At 41.1% G+C, this 18,004-nt stretch overlaps 1 protein-coding gene across 12 annotated transcripts in view; it reads left to right on the forward strand.

Annotated features, from left to right (window-relative positions):
• The window catches only part of LOC140197598 (microtubule-associated serine/threonine-protein kinase 4-like), a 437,605-nt gene that overhangs the window by 303,037 nt on the left and 116,564 nt on the right, over positions 1–18,004 (forward strand). For all 12 annotated transcript variants that reach the window (XM_072257798.1, XM_072257805.1, XM_072257800.1 and 9 more), the window contains one exon: positions 13,163–13,251. In XM_072257798.1, the coding sequence (XP_072113899.1) occupies positions 13,163–13,251 (89 nt within the window). The remainder of the gene's footprint in view (positions 1–13,162; positions 13,252–18,004) is intronic.

Here is an 18,004-nt window from a genome sequence, read left to right on the forward strand (position 1 = left end):
ACCCTTCGTCAGGACTAACTGAAGGAAGAGTGAGTAAGGGATTTGAAAGTGGGAGGGGGAGGGGGAGATCCAAAATGATAGGAGAAGACAGGAGGGGGAGGGATGGAGCCAAGAGCTGGACAGGTGATGGGCAAAAGGGGATACAAGAGGATCATGGGACAGGAGGTCCGGCAAGAAAGACAAGGGGGGGAGACCCAGAGGATGGGCAAGAGGTATATTCAGAGGGACAGAGGGAGAAAAAGGAGAGTGAGAGAAAGAATGTGTGCATAAAAATAAGTAACAGATGGGGTACGAGGGGGAGGTGGGGCCTTAGCGGAAGTTAGAGAAGTCGATGTTCATGCCATCAGGTTGGAGGCTACCCAGACGGAATATAAGGTGTTGTTCCTCCAACCTGAGTGTGGCTTCATCTTTACAGTAGAGGAGGCCGTGGATAGACATGTCAGAATTGGAATGGGATGTGGAACTAAAATGTGTGGCCACTGGGAGATCCTGCTTTCTCTGGCGGACAGAGCGTAGATGTTCAGCAAAGTGGTCTCCCAGTCTGCATTGGGTCTCGCCAATATATAAAAGGCCACATCGGGAGCACTGGACGCAGTATATCACCCCAGTCGACTCACAGGTGAAGTGTTGCCTCACCTGGAAGGACTGTTTGGGGCCCTGAATGGTGGTAAGGGAGGAAGTGTAAGGGCATGTGTAGCACTTGTTCCGCTTACACGGATAAGTGCCAGGAGGGAGATCAGTGGGGAAGGATGGGGGGGACGAATGGACAAGGGAGTTGCGTAGGGAGCGATCCCTGCGGAATGCAGAGAGAGCGGGGGAGAGAAAGATGTGCTTAGTGGTGGGATCCCGTTGGAGGTGGCGGAAGTTATGGAGAATAATATGTTGGACCCGGAGGCTGGTGGGGTGGTAGGTGAGGACCAGGGGAACCCTATTCCTAGTGGGGTGGCGGGAGGATGGAGTGAGAGCAGATGTACGTGAAATGGGGGAGATGTGTTTGAGAGCAGAGTTGATAGTGGAGGAAGGGAAGCCCCTTTCTTTAAAAAAGGAAGACATCTCCCTCGTCCTAGAATGAAAAGCCTCATCCTGAGAGCAGTTGCAGCAGAGACGGAGGAATTGCGAGAAGGGGATGGCGTTTTTGCAAGAGACAGGGTGAGAAGAGGAATAGTCCAGATAGCTGTGAGAGTCAGTAGGCTTATAGTAGACATCAGTGGATAAGCTGTCTCCAGAGACAGAGACAGAAAGATCTAGAAAGGGGAGGGAGGTGTCAGAAATGGACCAGGTAAACTTGAGGGCAGGGTGAAAGTTGGAGGCAAAGTTAATAAAGTCAACGAGTTCTGCATGCGTGCAGGAAGCAGCGCCAATGCAGTCGTCGATGTAGCGAAGGAAAAGTGGGGGACAGATACCAGAATAGGCACGGAACATAGATTGTTCCACAAAGCCAACAAAAAGGCAGGCATAGCTAGGACCCATACGGGTGCCCATAGCTACACCTTTAGTTTGGAGGAAGTGGGAGGAGCCAAAGGAGAAATTATTAAGAGTAAGGACTAATTCCGCTAGACGGAGCAGAGTGGTGGTAGAGGGGAACTGATTAGGTCTGGAATCCAAAAAGAAGCGTAGAGCTTTGAGACCTTCCTGATGGGGGATGGAAGTATATAAGGACTAGACATCCATGGTGAAAATAAAGCGGTGAGGGCCAGGGAACTTAAAATCATCGAAAAGTTTAAGAGCGTGAGAAGTGTCACGAACATAGGTCGGAAGGGATTGAACAAGGGGGGATAAAACCGTGTCGAGGTATGCAGAAACGAGTACGGTTTCTTCCCGGACCTCCTGTCCCATGATCCTCTCGTATCCCCTTTTGCCTATCACCTGTCCAGCTCTTGGCTCTATCCCTCCCCCTCCTGTCGTCTTCTATCATTTTGGATCTCCCCCTCCCCCTCCAACTTTCAAATCCCTTACTCACTCTTCCTTCAGTTAGTCCTGACGAAGGGTCTCGGCCTGAAACGTCGACTGTACCTCTTCCTAGAGAAGCTGCCTGGCCTGCTGTGTTCACCAGCAACTTTGATGTGTGTTGCATAATTGTGTATTGTGTCCAAGCACAATGCCATCCTGGGGACCTGATAAGGAATTTAAAGTTGTAGGTAATCACCTTTCTTTACTCCCTGCGTTGATACAGTTGTACCTTTCTATCTCAGTCTGTTTCTTTTCTTTCTCTCACTTCTAGTTAGTTTAGAAAGTAATTGGTATCTTGATAACCTAAGGCTGCACACTATCACCAACATTTCTTTTGTTTATTTCACTGCTCCTGCTCTCTCTAGCAAAGCCTGCTATTTTTCTTGTCTTACTGGTTGATTACAGGGCCCTTGACTGTTTCTCTCCCCACAGATGCTGCCTGACTGGCTGAGTGCTCCCATTCTTTTGTTTGTTTTTGGGCTTGCAGCATCTGCAGTTTTTTTTTCGCTCCAGCTAGTGTGTGATGCTAATTTCATGCAAATTTCTGATGCTCGTTTTATCCAGTCAGCTATGTGGTTAATAACGACATAAGAAATAGAAGCAAGAGTGATCCCTCCGGTACTTCACTATTCATTAAGTTCATGGCCTATTTTTTTTTATCTCAGTGCCACCTTAACTTAAGTGCAGGCCCAATGTAATAAGATCTAGACTTGTACAAAAGACATGACATGTACAATGATCTTAAGCACATTTAGATGTCATTTGTGCAAACATGCCTTGCAGACTGAACCAAGCCACAACCAGGTGCTGAGGCCCATTTCAACATTGTTTTTATTTACCTTGTTCTGTCTCTACCGTAACATTGTTTTCCAAGCACACACTTCCTGGTTTCCTATCAGTAGTTTTGTTTGTTTTGATCACCATATTGTAGGGAAGCTATTTTGATCGTGGTAGGCAATCAAGCATGCAGTAATCTTAAATAAAGTTAGACAGGTTTTATTAAGGTGGCTTCTCTTGCTGTGCACTGAGAACGTTAAGAATTAGCAAAACAAATTATATAAACAGGTTGAGATATTCAATAAGGAAATACAGAGGCATACTATCTCCTTCCTGGGGGAAATGCAGAACAAGTATTAATGTTAGATATTAGGTACAGAAGCCTGCAGTCCCAAACCAGGCCCAAGAAAGGCTGCTTTCTCTCAACCATTTGGTTCTTCAACCAACTGGCACAACTCTAACCACTATAAGTGAGGAACTGTCTTTTCCATAAACGCTGCCTGGCCTGCTGAGTTCCTCCAGCATTTTGTGTGTGTATTGTTCTGGTGAAAAAAAATTTGCCTCCTCTGCTGTTGCAGAACTAGAAGACAGGGCATCTGCAGATTTTCTGTTGACCATGACCATTTTGTTTGCTGTGCACTGAAATTGACTTTGTTTCTTCTTCTAATTATGTTATTTCTTGTAAAATTGGTCTATTTTTAATTTTTTCTTTATTGTGTATGATACTATGTGACTGTGATGCAACTGCAAGTAAGCTTTTCATTGCACTTGTGCATACATGTACCTGGGCAGATGACAAATCACTCAACTTTGACAGTGATCCTTCGCATTTAAGGGCATTCAAATTACTCTTTTCCTCCAAATAATCTTGGGATGCTTGGTTAATTTTAGCATCAAGAGCTAGCTCAAAAGGGGAGAGTAGTTTGTAAATCGAGTTAGGCTGTATATGTGAGGAATGAAATACTTAAGTGAAGGCACTTGTAGAAAGGGTTCACGAAATAATCTGTGAAGAAAAGTTGAGTATATTTTCCTATGCTCACTGGAGTTCGCTAATGAGAAATGATCTTGGTGAAACAGAAAACATAAGGAGGGCAACTGACAGGGTTGACGCTGAGCGGATGGGGAAGCAGGGGTGGCCATCTAGGAGTTAGGAGCATACAGTAGCTTCAGAATAAGGGCTCCCCAATGTAAGATGGAGCTGAGGGGGTTTTATTTTTGTAAGGAATGTGACACTGGAATGCTCTATCCTAGAGAGCTGTGGTGACGTTGAAACTATCTGGGATGGAGATATTCAGAAACGATAAAGAAGATGGTGAGAAAAGGAGTTAGGTGAGAAAGTAACATTTAAGGTCAAAGTTGGATCTGTCATGGTCTCACTGAAAGTGAGAGAAGGCTTTCAGAGCCGAATTCAGCCCTTGTTTCTTATAGTTAAGCATAACGATCTAGCTGGTTGAATAGGGCCTGCATTTCTGTATCAATAACACTAAATGCATCTTGTAAATAGCGTGTTTGTATAAATTTAGTAACATTTTCTTTTGAATCTTTGAAGATAGTTTTAACAGAGGGCTAGGAACAGGAGGCTGTAGTTCATTTTGGGTTGCCGATTGGAAATACAAAGTCATCACAGATTTATTTCTTTATTTGGAGGATGATTCACTCTGTCTGTAATTCATTGATCAAAATAAAACCCATATCTAATGACCTCTGAGGTACAAGTCTCTTGCAGCTGTTGTAATTAGCCCACCGAACCAAAAGGTTATGGTAGACATGATCACATAAAACAGTAATATTTGTCTTTCTCATTTGTATTTGTTGTCAGGACAAAAAAATTGCTACAGGAAATGAAACAGCTTAATACTTGTTCCTTCTAGCATATTCATATGAGATAATTTTTTGGCAAAGTTTGTGAAACATACAGACATTCAACCACTTCATCTAACTCAGCTTACAAGCATAGCATCCAATGATTTTCTTCAACACACGCACAGATGATCAGTAAATATCTTCCCATCTACCCAGATCATATCCATGTAACTTTTTAGAATTGAGCATATTAGATTAGATTATGAGGACACGTAGTCCTTTTTTATTGTCATTTAGTAATGCATGCATTAAGAAATGATACAATATTCCTCCGGTGTGATATCACAAAAACACAGGACAGACCAAGACTGAAAAACTAATAAAACCACATAATTATAACATATAGTTTCAACAGTGCAACAATACCGTAACTTGATGAAGAACAGTCCATGGCATAGTAAAAAAGTTCAAAGTTTCTCGGAAGTCCCACATCTCAGGCAGACGGGAGAAGGAAGAAAACTCTCTCTGCCATGCCCGACCACAGTCCGACTCTGAGTCGTCTGAAAACTTTGAGCTCTGATCAGCCCTCCAACACAGAGTACCGAGCGCCATCTCTATCCAAACGCTTTGACCTTAGCCTTGGTTGCCAGCAGCAGGCAAAGCCGGGGATTTTGGGGCCTACCCTCCGGAGATTCTTGATCGCACAGTAACAACAGCGGCGAACCAGGCATTTCAGAAATTTCTCCAGATGTTCCTCTGCTTCTCACATCTGTCTTCATCAAATCAGACTTGTCCACGGCCCCAATTTAACAGAAACAATATCATTTCATTGGAGAGCTGCGCGCGCTGTGTCATGCTGTCATCTTCTCCTCCCGCATATAAACCTGACTATACAGTTATGAAGAGCAATGTGGTATGGACATTTTGATAATGGCACTTCATGCGGTTGTATATAACAAGATAGCCACTACAAATATTCTGAGCACTTGTGGTAAATGGACAGGTATTTAAATGGTTAACTTGTGTACAATATTAAGTCAGGGTAAGTTCTGGTTAGTGGCCAGTTCACCAGTTAACCAGACGGTTCAGAGTTGGAACCTATGGTGTTGATGAATGAATTAAACTGAAGAATTCCTAAGTAATACTAGAGACTGTAACAGTTTTGCAACATTTGTGGCCATTCAGCCCAATACCCTTGTGCCAGCTTTTTGTGGAGAACTCATCTTGTCATTCCCTGGCTTGTTCCTCAGAGCCCTGAAATAACCTCGAATTTCAATGTGAATGCCATAACTGAATCTGCTTTCAGGATCTTGTCTGGCCTATATCTGCACATTGCCTGCACATTTTACCCGGCTCACCTGATCTGTGCCAGCCCAGTTTGGACTAATTAATACACAGAAGGTCTATAAGAAGTTCATAATCTTGATCAGTAGGCAGAGAAATGATAGATTCATCTTAATATCAGTAAATGTACAGTTAGGGGTTTTGTAGGGAAGCCTGACCTGGGTAATGTGCTGAATGGAAATGTAGGTAAACTATCAGAGTGATCGTGAGGTTTTGGTGGCTGGGTCAATGAAGCCACCTATGCAGTGGAATGATTCCTGTGGCTTATGTCATTAGTTAACATTCAGTTAAACTGGTTTGTTCAGCTTGAATTACTCATAACAGATTGAAAGTGCAAGCTGATAAATGATGCAAGGATGATCATACAGTGTATCCTGGGCCCTAATGAACAGCTGAGTCCCTATTCCATCCTCTTGACCAATGATGTTTAAGAATTGTGAAAGATCAGGGGAACGTCGCACAGAAAGAAGGAAATAAGGAAGAGCTGGTTGTGCCATGTGACAAAGGATTGACAAGGAAATAGTAAGGAATGTTGGAAAGCTATAAGTTTTCTTGTGTTGATATATAATTACTATTTTTATGGGTCAACAATTAAAAGTGCTTCTACAATATCTTAAGGGCAAGAATTTTTTGTACAAAGATTGAGGAGCAATGCATTTAGAATGTACCCCATAAAGTATAAAATGTAGAGAGTTCTGAAATTTTTCTTTTAAGGCTGGAGTGGACAAGCCTGGATTCTTTGCCTTGGAGCAAAAGAGTTTTAGAGAAGATTTGATGGAGACAGGAAAGGCCATGATTGGTTTTGATAGGGACGGTCAAGGAACAGAAAGTGTCATGGATTTAAAACAGTTTATAAAATCAATGTGAGGGATATCTTTTTGTACAAGAGGACATATCTGGAACTCCCTCAATATGGAGGACATAGAAGCAGAATTGGGTTCTGCCTTGGAAAAGAAATTGGATTGGTAATTGAGAGAGAAAAACGGTCAAAGTTCAGTGGCAAAGGAGTAGAGTGGAACTCATGGGTTGTCTTACTGGGAGCTGGCATAGTCTTGAACAGCTGTAATGATTCAAGGTCAGCTAAAAATCAGTATTTGCTGACAAGACCACATGAGAGCTGCTGCTTATTGTTGCACCAAGTTACTGCGGAATTTGGAGGATGGAGCTCCCAAAACTTGAGAGAATGAAGTGTGAGGAAAGATTAAGTATTTGGTGGATTCGCTCCAGGAAAGGGTAGGCTTGAGAGTGATGGAGGTGCATAGAGTTTTGAAATCTTAACTGGTTGCTGACCTGGTCTGATGCTAAAGCACAGAAAAATTGTATTTACAAATTCAGAGCAGCAGAGAATTGTAGTTTGAGCATGTCTTTACTAAATGGATAGAATGTGGAATTGATTTCAGCCTGGGCTGTGTGAACCCTTAAAAGCTTAAATAAAAAATTAGAGACCTTTAATGAAGTTTATCTTTATTTGTCACTCATACATCAAAATGTAGTGAAATCTGTTGTTGGCATAAAATCAAATCAGTGGGGACTGTGCTGGGCAGCCTGTAAGTGTTGTCACGCTTCCTGTGCCAACACAGCATGCCCTCAACTCACTAACACTAACTGTACATCTTTGGAATATGGGAGGAAACTGGAGCACTTGGAAAACCAGTGTGGTAAAGGTGAGAACATACAAACTCCTTACAGGGAACAGCGGGAATCAAACCCCTATCAGTGATTGCTGGCGCTATCAAGCAATGCATTAACCGCTATACTAACATGATGCCCCAAAAATGGAGTGCTCGGAAGTTCTTGTTGGTAAATGGGATTCAAGATTATTCAAAATGCAGGAAGCAGTAGGTAACAAAAGGCAAAACTCACTGAAGAACTGTTTCATTGGTAATTCCAGTGTTCTCTTTGAGTTTTATAAATCAGGATTTAACTGATTATTTTCTGATACTGTGGATTCTGGTTAATTGGGCCATTGGTTAATCAGGGCAGCTGCTTATTTGGGACAGCTCTTAAAGACCAATAACTAACCAGGCAAATTGCCGGGGTTCTCTGTTTATTCAGGACACTACCGCTTAATTGGGGCAGGAGACTGTTGCTGAACAGCTTCTAGCTAGCGTCATTCGTGTGCAGTCATGTGGCTGTTACACACTGCAGCGTGCTTAGAGAGAACAGTTTTTAAGTAGCATCAGGCGTGTGTTTGTGTTCAAAAAGCAGTGATTTTTGTCACTGATATTTGGCAAAAAATAAGCAGTAAGACAATTCAGAACTGTTTTGCTCACTGTGGTTTCAAGCAATCAAGTCTGGAGATGCTAGAAACAGGTGGGAGTGAAAAATGAAAGGATTTCACTACTTCAACAAGTTAGAAACTATGAGGAATTTGAAGGTATCAACAATCGTCTTGAATAATACAATGAAAATGAAGATTTGGAGGATATAATCATCAAGAGCATTTTATGAAACCATTATCTGCATAAAGTGTCCACACTGATTATGTTCATTTACAGTCAATCTAAATTGCACAGCAGCATACACTGGATGAATTCCTCAGTTGATAACTATTAGGAACTAATATAGTTCCATAGTACTGTAGTAGAATTGATAATGTTCTAACTTGTTCTGTATTTCATTGAACTATATGATTTGTTATGTAGTTTGTCTTTTTTTTTCCAATACCTTTTTAACTATTTCCATGAAACTTCGGCTAATTGAGACAGGCGCTTAATAGGGCCAAAATATACTGGTCCCGATGTGTCCCAATTAACCGCAATCCATTTTGTATATAATTACGTGTTTAAATGTTCTATGCACCTGGTTGTTGGCGGAAGATTGCAGTAAATGTGGTTAGTCTGAATTAATCACGCACCTCCGCACCACACCCTACAAAGTAACTTATTACTGAATGAGGTAAATCATCTGCTTCACCAAATTTTAGATTAATCCTACCTTATTAGTCACTACAATGTTGCGTTCATAGTTGATAAATAAGATAACCTTGTATAGAATTTGTTTTCAGTATAAAGAGACTTGGATTTTGTATTTTCATCAGTTAAACTTTACATCTCAGCAAATGTTTCCTTTCTGTTTATACATTTATATGACAGGGACAAAATTCACATTATAGGTGTTTGGAACTGAATGCCATAAGCATCAGTTTGGTGATGTCAAATCTTCATTCTGTCCCTGTTACCTAGCAAAGCACAGGGAGATTAAAAGCTTTCTCTGGCACTTGAGCTGCTCTGTTTACACTGGCAGCGTACCAATATCTTGTAAATATGGAACTCATACTTGCTTAAGCCATATAAACACTGTTGGTTTCAATAGCAACTTAAATGTTCGCATTGTGAAATAATAAACCTTAGAGTCGTTTGCTTTCACATCTAAACATGAGGAAGTTCATCTATACTAGATATTCATTTCATTTATTTTTGAAGTTGCTTCACAGGATATTGAGCTTACATTTAACTATATGTAGTTTAAGTTCATCAATAATAAACAGACATAACTAAACAGATACTGGTTTTTGTCAATAACTTTAATGAATGAAGGCATCATAGAATTAAAGGTTATCCAACTAACTTGTCATCTAAAAATAAAAAGAAAATTAAACAAAGTCTCTTTGGTTGAATTGTGACAGAACTACTTCCCCACAAGAGTGATTCCAGAAAGCTGAAGAGTAGCTAGAACAGAAATTGCAAATATGATTCTGGCTGACAATGATCTGTTGGCTTAGAGGGCCACAAAATCTGCCCTCTGAAATGGCTGCTGATCAATAACACCCTCTGCAGTGCAGGGTTCTTCCCACTGTACCGAGCAATACCCACTCTGGGAAATGGTTTGACGGTCAATTAAGCCAAGCCTCCAGAGCAATGTTACTGACATTTGCAAACGTTGAAACGTAATCAGAAGCTGTTCAGATCTTGCCATACTGTTTAAAATCAAATTGTTTAAATGTATTAGAAAAACATCAGAAATCAAAATAATTTAGAAATACAAATCTTCTGAAGCTTGTTTTCTTGGACCTGTTAATTTCTTTTGAAATGCATGGACCAGTTACTGCTGGGAAACTGCAGAACTCCTTTAGCAAGAACTCCTTGGGAAGCTGAGACTTCCATGTTTGTTGTGAGTTGCTGTCAGCTTGGGTTATCACAAAAGGGGTGGATGGAATTCGTGAACTGTCAAAGCAAAGATGCCATGGATTGTGCTATGTGGCACCATCATCATGCTTACCATAATTCAGATCTAGCAGATCAAAACTGGGCATCCATGTGTCTGGAACCTGAGGCCAGATCAGAGATATCCTTTACTCAGGGATGATTTTTTTTTTATTGGCCAATTGTTTTTTTTAAAATCAATCATACAATTTACTGATCACCCACAGAAGATTCTGCATCAAAGAACGGAGATAGTTATTTTTTCATCTGCTTCTGCAGATCTTCTAAACTGGCAATTTGTTCAATTGCTTGGAGCTGTCAAAACAACTGCCAGTATCATCTTCTTATTTATTTCCTCTCAGTTCAAAAAAGCAGCGTTTTTTATCATCTATTATCACTGTCATATCACATAAAATTTGTTTTGCAACAGCAGTGCATGGATCATAGCACATAGAACAGTTAGGCACAGTACAGGTCCTTCGGCCCATGGTGCTGTGCTAACATTTTAACCTACTCCAAGATCACTCAAACCCTTCCCTCCCACATAGCCCTCCATTTTTATATCGTCCATGTGCTTATCTAAGGGTCTCTTAAATGTCCCTAACGTATCTGCATTTATCCCACCCCTGGCAGTGCATTCCACATACCCACCATTCCTACCTCTGACATTCTCCCTATACTTTAGTCCAATCAGTATTTAACACGATTTGACTCTGAGTTTTTATACATTTGAGTGTAGAGTGCATTCATCATTGTGGGTCTGTTTTTCCAGCTGGGCAGGAGTACAAGTGAATGATGAATAAGGATATTGTTTTAAGTCCGAGAATGATCTGATAGTCAACCGGACTATAGATTCACCAGCCCTATTCTAGGGGTTAAAGTTCCTGTTGACTTTGCCAGTTCTTGTGTGTTCAGTCACTGGTTTCTGATTGTTTTTCAGGATGTGACTATTCCTCAACAGGCAATCCTTTCTAGCTGGAAGGTGGTTTCTGTTACCAGTGAGAGCAGTTTTTAATGTTGAATATAACTGGCTCTGTTGCTTACAAATTATTTTGGGTTCTCTGCCATCAGTCTTCAGTATCATGTTCATCTGTTTTATACTGATTGCCTAATGGAAAATTTTCACTCACATTTTTCCCGATGCACCACTTTCTCAGCTGAGTGAACCAGCTGATCCATGTCTGAACTTTGAAATACTGCAACTTCCTTTCTCATTATGTTGTTTTATTTCAACATGAACGTTTGCCAACCACTCACCAAACATGCTTTTCCTTCGGCTGTCTCCTTGATGGCTCCTCAAAGACTGGAACCATGATTGTTAATTCCTTGAGCAAGAACATTCTAGGGATAGTTAAGAATGTGGTTTGGGGCTGTGACATAACAGCAAGGATTTTGCAGCCTTTGCAAAATGATACAATTTGCCACCTTTGCAAAATGATACAATTTGCCACTATCTTAGGAGAAAGCTGCTCTCCAACATTTAGTGCACTCTTTGGAACCCTTTTGCAACATTGGTTGTTATTTCAAAGAAATGTCTAGCATCCAATCATGTTAAGCAATTCTAATGAAGAGCGAATCAGGAAGGAAAAACACTGTTCTAGATGTTATTTTAATCTTTATGCTTTTAAGCTTTCAATAAAAAAAATGCCATTATGTTTATATTATATTTTATATATGATATCTATGTGAGCAAATTTCAATGTGCTGAGTTTTTAGGTCTGGAGGGTTTGTTAAGCAGTGTTTATGAAGTGTGGGATCTTCAGTGATTTTCCCTGCAAGACCAGTTTCATTAAGAACTACAGGTTTCAAGGATTCAGTTGATTTATCGTGATTACGGTGGAAGAATGCTGAACTGTGTCAGCTGTTTCATGATTTCCATTGTAATGCACTTAAGCATGGAAGTCCAAAAATACCAGCTTCTTAAACATGAGATTCTGCAGATGCTGGAAATCTGGAGCCACACACACACACACAAAGTGCTGGAAGAACTCAGTAGGCCAGGCTGCATCTGTGGAGAGGAGTAAACAGTTGGTGTTGCGGGCGGCTCGCCTTTGTCAGGACTAGAAAGGGGCAGAAATCAGAATAGGGAGATGGAGGGAGGAGGAGGAGGAGTACATGCTGGCAGGTAATAGGTGAGACCAGGAGAGGGGAGATGAACTAACTAGCTGGGAAGGGAAAGGTAGAAGAGGTAAAGGGCTAGAAAGGAAGGCATCTGATAGGCGAGAACACTGAGCCATGGAAGAAAGGGAAGGAGGAGGGGAACCAGAGGAAGGTGATGAGCGGGTGAGGAGAGAAGAAGGGGTGAGATGGTTACCAGAATTAGGAATGGAGAAGGAGAGAAAGATGGGAGAGGGATGGAATTACCAGAAGTTAGAGAAATCAATGTTCATGCTGCTCAGGCTACTGAGATGGAATCTGAGATTTTGCTCCTCCATCCCGAATTTGCTTTACCATGGCAGTAGGGGAGCCAAGGGCAGACAAACTACTGTTACTGCGTTGAAAGTTCTGGGTGCACAAGTCAGGCCAGTTATGCGCCAGTGGCATTGTAATCAGTTTACCATTTGCGCTCACTGTGCATCCTGCAAGCATGGTGGTAGTCAAAGAGCAAAAATACTAGATGCTGAAAATACTCACCCATGTCAGGGAGAGTATGTGGATGGAGAGTAGCACTTTGGGTACAATATAAGGTATAATAAACCCATTTTCTATAATGCAATGCTTTGCATTTGGGTTCATGCATTGACGTTTCCACATAATTCAAAAGGAAACTTGATCTTAACTGCTTCAAAAAGTTTAGACCACCCCAGGGTGGATCAAGCAAATTTGAATTCATTATCTCTTTTGTGCACAAGGAAACTATCGAAATGTCTAATCCTATTACGTTATTATAATAAACATTTAGCTTTGCATTCTCCAGATAAGATGTTTCCAACCTGGGGTTCACGGGCCCCTTAGTTAAGGTTAAGGGTCCACGGCATAAAAAAGGTTGGAAAGGCCTGTTCTAGATCCTAGACAGGAAAGATAGTAAGTTGGTTTTGATTGGTTTTATTCAGTTTTCCTTGCAAATAATATGTATGAAATCTAGTAAATGTTATATAATTTTCATAAGTGTTATATAATTTGTTACCCTCTTTTAATTTCAGTTGCCGCACTAACAACAGGAAAAGTCTGATAGGAAGCAGTCAGTCGACAGCCCTTCCTCGTCCTCACTCACCTCTCCCTACTCATTCAGGTAAGGCATTACTGTTCTTTGTCAGCTTTTCACTAGGCATAAATCTGTGCATTGCGTTAACAAATGCGTCTAGTATGCTTCAAAATGCAGACTTCATATTGTATTCCTGTTGTTTTGAGCAACCTGTCCATTAATGCAGAATCCGTCCATTAAGCAGATGATAGCAGGATAATGCATAACATTTGAAGCCAGCATGGAAAGCTAAAATAGTATTTTAGGCTATTGATATTTTATGGAAACACATTGAATTGACTGAATACCTCCAAAAATTGCTGTTTCAGAAGTCTGGATTATTGCACTGTTCAAGATTAAAATGTCATAAATATGTCCCTATCTTTTTGAAATTTGTTCTTTTTAATCATTTGGAGTTTTTTAAAATCATTTTCAATTTTTATTATCATTTTGTAGTTTTTGTCATTTTGCAAATACTAACACTTTATTATAATTTTGGAATTATAATTATTTTGGAAATATTATCATTGGCAGCTTTATTCTGATCACCATGATTCCTGTATATCCATTTCATAAAATATTCATTTCGCTCATCTTTTAATTTTTGAGGTATTATCTTTGCCTTGATGGTGTTATTCTGATGAGGCAGAACCTCATTAGCTGTGATGAGATGGTAAACAGAGGACCATCTGTCCCTTTTATTTAATTTAAGTGATTCCACTGGCATTACTCCTCATGTTCTCTGGTCAACATTTATTCTTCAACAGTCTATTAAAGCAGATCACCTGGTTATTGACTTGGTTGCTTTTTGTGGGATCTTGGTGTGAATTAAATCCTTGTCACTTTATCAACTCCTCAGAAAGACATATTTTACTGCATGGCACAATTTGGTAATTCCTTCTGTTGAGAAAGGTGCTATTGACATACAAGTGTATTTCATGTTTAGGAGCTTTTTTGTTAAGTTGAAAAATATGTTCCATAAAAGACTGTTTTAAACAGGTCATCTGTTTTCAGCAATATTTATTCACAATATCCTAATCTATTGCCAGGTTATGGGTTCCAGTTTAACAGTTTTAAATCAGACTTGCATGTCAAAAGTTGTTTTGAATATAATGTTTCATCATTCGTACATTTTGTAAACTGCAAAATTACATTCAGATGTACTAAATAAACTGAAATGAAACCTAGACCTTTTGTCTTTCATTAATTACCGATGTTTGTGTGCTTTGTACAATGGGTTTTTATGTTCATTTTTGAGATTTGGGTTGTTGGCTATTTGCCCTGGTGAAGATGTGATGAGTCTCTGGATGAGCTGCCGTCCTCTTGGTGAAGGCGGGCCTACGGGGATGCTGGCAGCGAGCTCGGGATCCAGCTGATGTTCTCAGGTCAGAGTGGTCCTGGATTTGGATGGGTAGCTGCAGGTGCTGCCGTTTTGGTAAATGTTTAAGCTGAAGGTAATGCCCGACAAACAAAGTGGATGCATTGTCTTTATCTCAGTGACCTGAGAACATCCTGCTGATGTACATTCCAAAGATGAGATTGTGCTGGAGAGAATGCAGAGGAAAGTAGCCCGGACTGGAGGTCTTAATTCATAAGGAGCAATTAGATAAACTGTGTTTGTTTTTCGCACAGCGAAGCAGACTCTGTCAGGTTCCAAAATCATGGGAGGCAAAGATAAGACGGGCCATCAGAGTCTTACTCTGATCCAAACTCAGCATTTTAGGAATAGCTTCTTCCTCCCTGTCATCAGATTTCTGAACGTTCGGTGAAGCCATGAACAACACCTCGCTGTTCCTCTTTCACACTATTTATTTATTGACTCTGATAGTAATTTACTGTACCATTGCCACAAAATAACAGGTTTCACGACATGTGACAGAGATAATAAGCCTGATTCTGAATCAGTGCCAAAAAACAAGGGGGCACAGGTTCAAGGTGAGAGGGAGAAAGGGGAGAAAAGAGCGCCGCAGTCGTGTTGCGGTTAGCACGATACTGTTACAGCTCGTGGCGTTCTGGAGTTCAACGTCAGCGCCATTATGCAAGGAGTCTGAGGGTCCTCCCTGTGAAAAGCATGGGCTTTCCCTGGGTGCTCCAGTTCCTTCTCACAGTCCAAAGACCTAGCAGGTAGGGTAATTGATCATTATAAGTTGTCCTTTGATTAGGTTGGGGTTAATCGGGGTTATTGGGCTTGCAAGGGTGCCGTGGCTTGAAGTGCTGGAAGGGCCTACTCCACCTTGCATCACTAAATAAATAAAATGTAGATTGGCCAGCGGATTTATCTCTGCTCAGCTTCACCTATTGCCTCAGAACACTGGTTGTTTTGTATTTATTACACAATGGAGGTCCCTGTCTTTAATTGCTCCTTTTGAATTGGTTATTGCAATCTTTTGAAAGAGTATGGATCTTGTTTTCACTCTGGTTACAAGTTTCATAAATAAGACAAAACCTATTCCTCTCACAAATGATGCATTGTCATTGAGAGGTAATGACAGAGGAATTAAACAGGTGGAGGTTGGGTTGATTGATAGTAATCCAACACTATTTGTTTTTCACGGTGATGATGAAACTATTTCAGGTTGTTTCAGCAGATGATTTTGAAACTGTCTGAATGCTGTCTGCGAAGACTTTTGAAATATAAATTATGTATGGCTCCCATTATGACATAGGTGCTTCAGGCAATGAATAACTAAGCTACTCAGTTGCAGGTGGTTAATCTTCAATTCACGGTGGATTACGTTATCTCTGGGTATGGGAGAAAGATTGCATTTAACTTGTGTATTCTAGAATTGAAGAAGTAGAATTCCTGCTCTTGGTTCCTATTCAACAGCAGTAACTTCCTTTATTTCTTTCATGTTTAAATACACCCCAGAGCCTTTATAGAGCTTACAGAATTTCAAATCTACTGGGATATTTTAATATATTCCAGAAAAAGGGAAACCGAAACCTGTACCTTAGGCAAGCTGCAAACCTCCAGGTCAGCATATGGTGGAGTTGAAAGGGTAGAAAAGATATAGTGCAACAGAAGAGAGATTGTAGCAGGAGAACATTAGTAGGTAGATACATAAAATTAAATAACTTGTACAAAGAGCGAGAGGAAAAAAAAATACCGAGGTAGTGTTCATGGATTAATTGTCCATTCAGAAGTTCGATGGTGGAGGGGAAGAAGCTGTTCCTGAGATGTTGTGTCTGTGTGGCTTCAGGCTCTTGTACTACCATCTTGATGGTAGCAGTGAGAAGAAGACATGAGATGGATGTCCTTCATGATGGATACTGCCTTTTCGGGGAATCACCTTTTGAAGGTATCCTGGATGTTGTGGAGGCTAGTGCCTGTGATGGAGCCGACTGAGTTTACCACTCTCTGCACTCTTTTCCGATCTTATGCAGTGGCCTCTCAATAGGGTAATGCAACCAGTTAGACTGTTCTCCACAGTACATCTGTGGAAATTTGCAAGTGTCTTTGGTGACATACTAAATACCTCAGACTCTGAATGAACTATGTCCTCTGTTGTGCTGCCTTTGTAATTGCATCAATATGTTGGGTCCAGGATAGATCCTCAAAGATGTTGATACTCAGGAACGTGAAACTGCTCACTCTTTCCACTGTGTTCCCTCGACTTCCTCTTCCAGAAGTCCGTAATCAACTCCTTCATCTTGCTGACATTGAGTGCAAGGTTGCAGCTGCGACACCACTCAATGAGCTGATCTATCTTGCTCTTGCCTGTCTCCTCAGCACAGGTTTTCAGAGCCCTCCTAGATACACCATCAGGGCCTGATGCCTTGCAAGGGTTCACCCTCTTGAAAGATGTTCTGACGTTGGCCTCCAAGGCAGAGGTCACAAGGTCATAGGATGCTGCAGGTATTTTCACAGGCATAGTTTTATTCTCCCTTTCAAAGCATGCATAAAAGAGCTCATCTGGGAGCGAAGTATCACAGTCATTCATGATGTTAGGTTTTGCTTTGTAGGGAGTAATAGTCTGCCAGAGCTGACTAGCATTAGATTCAGTCTCTAAACCTGAATCTGAATTGTATTTTCACCGTTAACGTAGCCTTCCATATGTCGCAGCTGAACTACTTGTACTGTTCTGGATCACTGGTCTTGAATGCCACAGATCGAGCGCTCAACAGACTACAAGTCTCCTGGTCCATCCACAGTTTTTGGTTTTGGTGTGGTTGCTGAATCCACAGTCTAAGAAGACAGTTATGGAACCCTTGTCCTTAGATCCCTAATCTTGATATAGGTTTATTTTAGAAATTTGAAGGTGATCTACAATCTGGCACCATGGTGTAGAAAGTAGGGTTAGGTTGAATGGATGAGCAAATGGTGATGCATAAATGCCAGCAGTTCTTTGTGGGGCTGCTAGCAAAGGACCAGCCTGAGAATGGACTGTAAATGTTCTTTGGCAGAGAAGTCATGCTGATCCCAACTAGTCTTCACAAAGCACCTGCTTGGGATGTAGAAATATTTCAGCAGATGGAAAAATGCATTAAGTGAGCAGTAAATTGCAAGCTAATATGTGTTTCTACTCCCAGTTCCACCATTCTATAAGGCCTCTGGACAACAGCACCAGCTTTACATCATTAATGTGCTCAAAGATATCTCATCTGTGCTTGCTGTGATCACAATGCTTGTGAAAGCCAACAGGTGGGCTGTGGGCTGGGTGTGAAATGTGAGAAAGAAGAGCTGAAGGCAATGATTAGGGTTGGGGGGCGTCTTGGGTTGAGACATCAAAGGGTGGTCAGGATCAGATTGGTAGGATGGAGGGAATTGTTTGTCAAGGTTTTGATCCAACAGGGGATGTGG

The sequence above is a fragment of the Mobula birostris genome, chromosome 5 (genome assembly GCF_030028105.1).
Source record: "Mobula birostris isolate sMobBir1 chromosome 5, sMobBir1.hap1, whole genome shotgun sequence".
NCBI classification, from domain to species: Eukaryota; Metazoa; Chordata; class Chondrichthyes; order Myliobatiformes; family Myliobatidae; genus Mobula; species Mobula birostris.